This window comes from Rhododendron vialii, chromosome 12a (genome assembly GCF_030253575.1).
Source record: "Rhododendron vialii isolate Sample 1 chromosome 12a, ASM3025357v1".
NCBI classification, from domain to species: Eukaryota; Viridiplantae; Streptophyta; class Magnoliopsida; order Ericales; family Ericaceae; genus Rhododendron; species Rhododendron vialii.
Window position 1 is genome coordinate 1,617,893 of NC_080568.1, and position 9,831 is coordinate 1,627,723.

General features: G+C 39.5%; 1 protein-coding gene across 1 annotated transcript; it reads left to right on the forward strand.

Moving 5' to 3' along the window:
• The first annotated feature begins 5,512 nt into the window (after nt 1-5,512).
• Nucleotides 5,513-5,953, forward strand: LOC131311559 (uncharacterized). Its single transcript, XM_058339053.1, has one exon. It carries the CDS (start codon nt 5,513-5,515, stop codon nt 5,951-5,953), a length of 441 nt encoding a protein of 146 aa, XP_058195036.1.
• Nucleotides 5,954-9,831: the final 3,878 nt, after the last annotated feature.

Below are 9,831 nucleotides of genomic sequence, written 5' to 3' on the forward strand. Positions count from 1 at the left end.
TGGATTGCTCGAACCTTCTCTCTTTTTTATCTTGATTGCTTCTAATTGCTTGTACCTTGTACATGTCCTTGGGACAAGAGGAGTCTATACCTTTAAGAGGAACTTGCTAAGTAAAAGCCCAACCCAAAAATGAGCCAAAAGATGATTGTGTTTTCTTCAAGTGTGACTGACTGTGAGTGGTGTGGTTGGATCCAAAATCAGTCAGAGTTGTCGGCAAGTAGAACGGGTGATTGGTATTCATTGCCATATAATTATGTGGATGTGTGTCAGGCAATATCATCACACCTGGCTAATGACACTTTATTGAATGCCAATTTCTTCGAGTCGTGCCTTTGGGCACAAGCTTGCATTAATTTATATAATAAGGAAGTAGTGCTATTGAAAATGTACACAAGTCCAAGGACCGGCGTGCTAAATTAATGGTTAAGATTGGTTTACTTCTTTTTAGAGGATTCAGATTGCGATACAACTAGATCAATGGTCACGCTTGTTGGTGTGTGCCTAAATTTTCCCACCCGTTACATAAGTAGTGTTACGGTGGTAGTGTATGAGCGGCGATGGTTGTGGTGGTGGAGGTTGTGCGGTTGTGGTACGTAGCAGTGGTGGTAGGGTAGAAAGATGAGGACAATTTACATTTAATGTGCACCTAAGTATTCTTTTATGCACCTCAGGCACTGTTCAATGCGCCTCGGGCGCTAGAAATTGTTGGGTAATAAGGCTCAGGCGCATTGAGTCGCGCCCCAGGCGCAGTTTCCAAACTGCAAAGTCGGCCAAACTTCTCGGCTTGCCGCAGACACTTTTGAACTCTTATATGCACGTTGATAGAACCTTTAAATGGCTCGTTGAATCTACTTTCTAACTCGAGTAATTTTGATTCAAATTTATTTCCACGTTAAAGCAAACAATGATTTTACCTTTAAGGAGTTGGGAAAACATTATTTTTGAGAGAGTTATCTCAGTACCTTTTAATGGTTTGACATCATCCTTTTTCTCTTTTCGATTGTGCGAACTGGTAGTGTATGTTAGGTGACGGGGGTGGAGGTGGTGTAGTGGTGTAGCAGTAGAAATTGTGGGCAAAAAGTTCAGCGGTAGAAAATATTCTCTTATATATGCGCCTCAAACGCAGGACAATGCCCCTCAGGGGCCAGAATGTGGAGACCCGTAAATTATTATAATTTTGAAAATCGTTTAATGCGTGAAAGAATTGTATTATTAATAAAGTTGTACGTTTGTTTATGTGAGTGTACGGATATACGTCTACAGTTGTGTATCGAACATTTGGAGAATAGTTGGATTTTGAGTTTCGCTGTTGAAATGATGTGTGGAAGTGTTGGTAGCAATCGGGGTTTGATTTGATGAACGTTGGTAAAAAATTTCGAATCTGCCTTTAATGTACAGGTATAGCTTTTTTCAGTACAGGTACATCGCGACCAGAAACTGTGAAATGCTGAAATTTCTGGGTACCTGTACCGGTACTATCATTCCACGGTACCGGTACATCGTGCAAAATTTGCTAATTTTTCAGCACGCATGATAGCTCACTATAAATAGGATCCCTTTACCATTTTTCACACCCAAAACCCTAGACCTGGAAACACCCCCTCTCACCTGCCCAACTCCAATCTCACTCAAAACTCTTGATTTCAACATCAAATCTTCAAAATCCAAAGGGTTTTCTTCCTCAAAATCACAAGATTCTTGCATTTGGTAAACTAAGGGTGAGTTTTGTGTTCTTATTCTCACACCTTGAAGCTCTATCACGTTTTTTTTTTCTCTCTCTCTCCTCTCGATTATTTGTTAATCTTTGCTTGTGATTCATGTTTTTGGGCTTTATTTGCTCTAGATCTTGTATCTAAGCTTGGGTGAAGCTTGTCTTTGAAGGATCCAAGCTTATTGCTCTTGGTAGACCTAGGGTTTTGCTTAAAACCTATCTAGGTAGGGATTTCTCTCTTCCTTTACATGTTTTGTGGTGACTATGTGTGATTTAGGTGTTTATTTGCTATATATGGTCAAACAGAATGTTTTATGGCTTGAGGATTGCATTTTCTTTGATAGAGGTATTGTGGTAACGAGTGCCATGGTCCATGAGCTATATGTGTCGTCTTAGATAATGTCGGTGTGTGTTGAATGAGTTTATGGCATTGGTATCAATTGTGACAATAGTATGGTTGTTGTTGTTGTGAAGTGAATGGGAGATTTAGTGTGACACAAGGGGTGGAAACACACAGTTCGCAAGGGGTGGAGTCTATTGTGACTCAAGGGGTGGAAACACAATCTCGCAAGGGGTGGAATTTTGTTGGAAGAAGTGTGTGCGCATGTGTGTACGTATGGGTTTGTGATTGGGAATTGTTATGACATTTGCAAAGGGGTGTTGATGTGCATTATTTGGATTTGTCGTTTAATTTGATTCGTTTATGCTATTCATCTCATTGCATGTAGATTTTGTAGAGAATTTCCTACTGCGCTAGTGTAGCTCAGCAAAATCCTTCTTTTAAGGTTCGAACGCAGGGCAATAGGTTGCATAACATGGTGTATTTGGAAACGAAGACTTTTGGAAGCTAACATGACTTAGTTACTCATTCATCTTTGTATTAGTCTACTTTTGGATAGAGATGGTATTGTAACTAATTTACTTTGTTTGATCTTTTGACATAAGATTGTAATATTCTAAATACTTTGCACATGTATTTAACTTAATTTGGGCCATGGTGCGAAGGATGTACTTTTTTTAAACTTGGGGACTTCATTTGTAATTAAACAAGTGGGAAACCATTTTGGGTATTATTTGTCCTATGCGAGGATCTTTTATCAAAATGATTTATCTATTTATGTTGAAAATCGAGGCCGTGACACAGACATTGTTGGGTTTGCGCCTTAGGAACATTGCGTAACTTATTAGCTATAACAAACACAGAGAGAAACTCTCTTTATAGGAATGGGAGGGGCTGTAGTGCACCTGCCGCACTACACCGTATAGTGCGGCCGATCCGATCGTCCATCTCGGTGCGGATGGCTTGGATTTAATCCGAACTCCTACAAATTCTAGCCGTCCATTGTTCAGATGAAAATCCGAGCCATCCATTGCCGAAATGAATGGCCGGATTGGCTGCACTACACGTGTAGTGCGGGGGTGCACTACAGCACCCCCGGGTCCCTGTTTATAGATCATAAGTTACTTTTGGAATATTTTGGAGAACCACACAAACAACGAATAATTACCTAAGAACTAGGGATTTGAGCACCGAATGTTGGAAACAATGTGTTTTAGCCTTAAAGGCTCTGAAGATTTTTTCTAATAGTCTCTTTTTACGCACTTTTCATGAACTAGATCTAATTGTTTTGATGGTTGCATTCCACCATCTTTTAGAACTTTATAAACCCTATTTATCGATATATATATATAGTTGGTCTTGATCTAATTTAAAATGAGAAAGTTGCGAGCGTTTTATCGAAGTGAATTGTCTTTTGACCCACTGAAGGAAAATGGTCACACATTCATATGTGTAAATTATTTAAGATCCAAATTGCTTGGGATAGAAAGTAAATTGAACAAGCTTTGTAACGGTTCAAACCACACGAAAATCTGAATTTCGGAGTATCCGGGGCAAGCCCTCAAAGTTTGGTCTGTTAGCTAGCTTTAGTGCGCCCCAGGCCAATTTTGATACGCCTCAGGCGCATTCCCTTGCTCCCCGGGCGCAATAGTAACACTTGAAAACATGCTAAACTTTGTGGGCTCGACATGGACACACCCGAAATCCAATTCTATCGTGATTTGAACCGTTGGAAAGCTTGTTAAGTCTTCTTTCTTACCGAAGTTGTTTTGATCAAAAATCATTTCTACATCAAAGGAAATTACTATTTTACCCTTAGTGGGTCGAAAAACGAATTAGTTCGGTAAAAAGCTCGAATCACAGTCATTTTTAATCGGATCAAGACAAATTATGAATGGATAGATAGGGTTTCCAAACTTCTAAAATATGATGAAAAGGAAAAACAGAATTAAAGAAGTATAATTTTATGGAAAATTGGTTAAAAGAAGACCGATTGGACCACTAAAGCTAAACGAGTTTGGGCGTCCACACATTCTAAGTTTCATTCCGAACACACACTCCTAATTCAAGGATGTTCCTTCAATCCTTGCCTGGTGCCATTCCCGGACCTAGCTAGCAGCAGACTGGCTGACCGTGCCTGAATTTAAACTTTTTCAATTTCACCTTTGAAGTTCACCCATTTTCCATCTGCTTTGTGTACAAAGCAGCGCTCTTTCCCGTGACATATCTTTTGGAGATATGGGAAAAGAAGAGAAGAAGCTCACAACTCCATTTACTGTTAGGCGCTTTATGGCGCATATCTTTGACGACCTCTTGCATTAGCAAGTCGAGTGCAAAGGAATGAAGTGCGGGCGGAAGCTTTGTTTTCTCTTGTACGTTTGCGAAGCAAAATTTGATTGTCTACACCACCACACCACCAACACAATTAACCGACCACTATGACTTCCACTACCACCACAGCCAGCTACCCTCACTTGAACGTTTGCGCCTTTGGAACATTTCGCAACTTAATAGCTATAACACACTCAGAGAAAAACTCTGTTTTTAGATCACAGGTTACTAATGAAATTTTTTGTAGAACCACTTAAACGATGAATAATTACCTAAGAACTAGGGATTTGAGCACCGAATGAAGGACAAAACGTATTTTAGCCTTAAAGGCTTCGAAGATTTTTCTTATAGTCTCCTTTTTACTCACTTTTCATGAACTAGATCTAAATATTTCGAAGATTTCATCCCACCATCTTAAAGCCCGCAAAGTTTGGTTTGTTAGCAAGCTTTACTCGTTATGCGCCTCAGGCGCACTCCATTGCGCCCCGGGCACATCCTTAATACTTAAAAACATGCTAAACTTTGCTGGCTCGACGTGGACACATACGAAATCTGATTTGAACTTGGTTTGAACCGTTGAAAAGTTTGTTAAATATAATATTTTACTGAAGTTATTTTGATCCAAAATCATTTGTACATCAAAGTAAATTACCATTTTACCCTTAGTGGGTCGAAAATAAATTATTTTGGTAAAAAGCTCGTATCACCATCATTTTAAATCGGATCAAGACCAATTATGAATCTTTAGATAGGGTTTCCAAACTAATAAAATAGGATGAAAAGGAAAAAAAGAATTAAATTAAGAAGTACAATTTATGAAAAGTTGGTTAAAAAGAAGACCGATTCAAAGATTATCGGACCACTAAAGCTTAACACGATTGCATTCTCTCTACACATTCTAAGCTCCATTAGCTGCACATGACTTTCTATTTTTTGATGTGAAAATGCACATAACTATAGCATATAAATAGATATAAGAATGATATCCATTTAAAATTTCTAATGTAAGATATTCATATGACTACTTACACTTGAACATTTGCGCCTTTGGAATATTTCGTACTCCCTCCGTCTCAATTTGTTTGTCCAATCTCAGATTTTTAATTTATTAAGGAAACCAAATTAGATCCATGGTTAGAGAAGCAAGGGGTGGATGGCAGAAGCCGTGTGGAGGATTTCTCAAAATTAATGTGGATGGAGCATGGAAATGGAAGACTAGATTGGTGTTCAAGCCCCATGGTTGCAGAGGCATTAGCTGTTCGAATGGGGTCGAACTAGGCCAAAATCTGGGATTGAGGAATGTGCTTATAGAAGGTGACTCACAAGCGGTTATCAATATGATTAACGGTCTGGCAGTGGTGAACCAAGAAGTGAAGATTATTATTGACGGTATCAAGGTTTTGAGTAGATATTTTGCTTCTTGTATTTTCTCTTATAGACATAGATCCTCCAATTCAGTTGTGCATTTGTTGGCTAGTAAGGGTTTAATTGGGTTGGGGTATAGTCGTTGGACTGAGTCGCCTCCAATTTGGCTTCTTGATCCCATGTCTAGGGATGAAGTTTCTTCTTGATGTATTGGTTTTGAAGTAATAATATCACTAGCTATTATTTTGACAAAAAAAAAAAATTTCTGATCCATTGATTGAAAATTTACATAATTTGATCCATTGATTTTGAAATTGGACAGTCAATTTGGGACAAACAAATCAGGACAAAGGGAGTAACTTAATAGATCTTTTGAGAGGGGTAGGGTTACACTCGTAATGTCTGTTAGGTGACGATGGTGGAGGTGGTGCAGTGGCGGTAGCAGAAGAAAGCGAGGGCAAATTACGCATAATGTGCATCTAATTATTCTCTTTTGCACCTCCGACACAAGACAATGCGCCCCGGGCACCAGAAATTGTTTAGTTATGCGACTCAGGCGCCTTGTGTCATGGCCCAGGTGTAGCTTTCAAATAGTGAAGTAGGCCAATTGCAACTTCGCGGCTTGCCATTGAAACTGCCGGACTGATCCAATTTTAACGTGGTTAGAGTCTACTTTTTCACTCAAGTTATTATGATTCAGAATTATTTACACATTAAAGCATACAATTAATGATCTTACCTTTGAAGTAAAAAAAATATATCATTTTTTGAAATTCTAATCATCGAAGGACAAAGAGATTAAAAAAAAGAAGATAAGAAAGGAACAAAAGGGGGAAATATCTCAGTACGTACCTTTTAATTGTTTGATCTCATCCTTTTTCTTTTCGTTTTCCATTGTGTGAACGCTTATTTAGTTTAGTTGCAAATATGTGATTCTTTACATTCACTTTTTGTGCACTACTCTAAATCTCTTGCGCCCTGGGCGTAGCTTCCAATCTACAAACTAGGCCAAACTTCCGGCTTGCCACAGATATTCTTGAACCCTTGAAAAGCTCATTGCGATATAATTATATGGTTTTGTCAAGCAATATCCTCATACCTCGCTAAGGACACTTTATTGAAAGCCAATTTCTTCGAGCCACACGCGTTAGTCTATACAATAAGGATGTAGTGTTTTGAAAATGTACACTAGTCCAAGGACCGATCATTTTGGCATGCTAAATTAATTAATGGTTAAGATTGGTTACGTCTTCTTTCTGAGGGTTCAAATTGCGATACAGCTAGATCAATGGTCACGTTTGTTTGTGTGTGTCTAAATTTTCCCACCCATTAAATTAGTAAATTCTGTGCTTAATTTCCTCTTTCCATGCAATGCGTCTTTTTTCCTTCGAAGACCAAAACTTAAATTATCCAGTAAACCTGATGTAACTTCAAACCCATTACGCTTCTATCCCTCTCCTCCCTGCCCCTTTCATAGATTACACGGAATGGAGCGATCAACGGAAATGACCCCATGAGTACTCCTGGAGAATCGTCAGAGAGTATGACAGAAGCAGTGATTTCAAAGGATTCCCAAAGGCCCGAAGGCTATGAAGCTCAAGCTGAATCACGTCCAACTTGGTGGCGAGATGACAACGATGGAGGTGTGGTATGGGTGTGGTGGTGGTAATGTAGTGATTGGTGGTGGTGGAAGTGATAAAAGGGTGGTGGTAGACGGGTTAGAATTGTGGTCGCGGATGTTGTTGCAGGAGTACTTATTTTTGAGGCACCTTATTTTTGCGTCAGGCGCGATCATGGTGCGCCCCGGGCGCATCAGTGTATTTAACTGTCTGAATGCGCCTAGGCGCGAATAGGCCACGCTCCGGGCGCACTTATTTGGATTGCTAATTAGATCATTTTTCGTGTGCATTTATCATTTTTTGAGACTTCTAAGGCTCCAAAATAATGTCAAAATTTGTGCAATCGACTTGGCGACCTGCTATCACGGGAACCACTTGAGATATTACAGGTAGCAATAGACATCGAAACATTGGAAAGAGACACAACAACAAATGTATGTTGGACTACCCAAATATGTACGTTTTCGCTCTATACATTTGGATTGACTACACCTGTACATTGTCGCTCTTATTAAGAACAACCGCACTTCGCATAGATTCCACGAATGCACCAATGACATATTACATGGTTTTGAGTACCGAATGTGGTTAGTTGCACTATTAATTGCTAAAGCAACTCTCTATCAATGAGGCTCTTATCAGGGTGAATCAACTATGGTATTGCACAAGTCTTGTGATTTGATGATTCGACTCAACAATGATGCCCCATGGCCACAAGCCTTAGCTGTGCCAAATAATTTGATGGAATTGAAAAAATGGGTTTTGATTTTGGTGCTCTATTTTTGTACGCAGACACTCTCCTTTTAACGTGAACTTACTTGTAACAATTTTTTTTGATCCGCAACTTACTTGTAACTTCATGTACAAAGTGCAACGCCTGCTTACAAAAGTGGAGTGCCAAAATCAATTTCCTTGAAAATTTGACATCGCGAATCTTAAACTGCCGGGAATGACTTCAGTGTCCCCGGTCATTTTGGGGACACCATAACTTTTGACATAACAAAACCATTATGAGCATAACCAAAACCTATTATAAGCATAACAGAACCATAGCAAGGCATAACTTATGCCTTGGTTGGGTTTGGTTATGTTTTGGTTGGTTTTTGGATATTCATTGGTTGTACCTTGTTTGGGTTCTGTTATGCTTGTAATGAGTTTTAGTTATGCTCATAATGGTAAAATTATGCCAAAAACTACGGTGTCCCCAAAATGACCGGGGACACCATAACATCATCCTAAATTGCCATATTAGATCGTTTTGGATGTAACCAAAGCCCAATACCTCTTTTCTAAGCGTAGTATATTTCACTTTTCGATGGATTGCAATCACAAATAAAGTTATTATACAACTATGACTTTGAATAGCACTGAAACCAATCACATATGCTAGATAAGAAAAATTAACCATGCATTTGATGAATATCAAAAGCGTCAAACATCAAAAAATAGTTCAATCATTCAATACTAGTACTTCTTATACAATATACGAAAGCCGAAGTAAGTTGCAAGGATTTTGTCTAAAGCTTGAGGAGGAAGATTAGCCGCTCATGCTTGAGATACATCCAAAGTTTTCAATGAAATCTTCAAGCATGGAACTCCTGGAATCTCTTCATCTTGCAATGTGGTGGTAATAGTGGTGAAGTGATGGTGGTAGTTATGTTGTGATAGCAGTCGTGAACCAAAATAAAATAAAATCGTGAGATTGAATATTAGTCCCTGTGGTGAGGTACTGTTAGTGCTAGTGGTGGTGGTGGTGGAGGAGGAGGAGGAGGAGAGGGGAATATGAGAGGAGGCATGGTTGGGGCGGAGGGAGGAAGAGATGGCAATGTCTCAAGATTTTTCATATATTTTTCTTGCATAACACGAGAAATCTAGATAAATGGGGGAGAGTTGTAAATTAATGATCTTAGGATTTTAGGAACTATAACAATAATGGCGATTCTTACACATACAAGTGGTCACTGATGCGTCTCCACCACTGTTTATTGCTCCCCGGGCGCGAGAAATAGTTTTCATATGCGTCTCAGGAGCATTCTTATGCGTCCCGGGCGCATCTTCCAAAAAACTGCAAAGTAAGCCAAACTTCGCGAGCTTGTCACGAACACTCTCGAAGTTTGATTTGTGCGTCGTAAGAACCATTGAAAATATTGTTGAGTCTAATTTTAAACCCAAGGGTAGTCAAAATGGCTGCAGCTCATGGCCACTTGCGCAGAACATGGCAGGCGTCTTCCATAGTAGGAGTAAAATACGCCTAGCTTGGAAATAGATTATCACGCGTGGGGAGGCGTTTTTGTGCCAAAAGCCAGAAGAAATGTTGGATGCGAGGGTCGTTACATTGCAGTTTCCAATTAATTGAGAGGCTCAGAGGTTTGGGATCAAAGACGTCCCTCTCCTACCCAATTGGTCATCCAAAAAGATGAAGAGGATCCATTTCCTATGAGTGTTCTGGATCCTTGCATAATGCG

Coding starts and splice junctions, on each gene's coding strand:
- LOC131311559 (XM_058339053.1), top strand. CDS start 5,513: ATGGTTAGAGAAGCAAGGGGTGGATGGCAGAAGCCGTGTGGAGGATTT.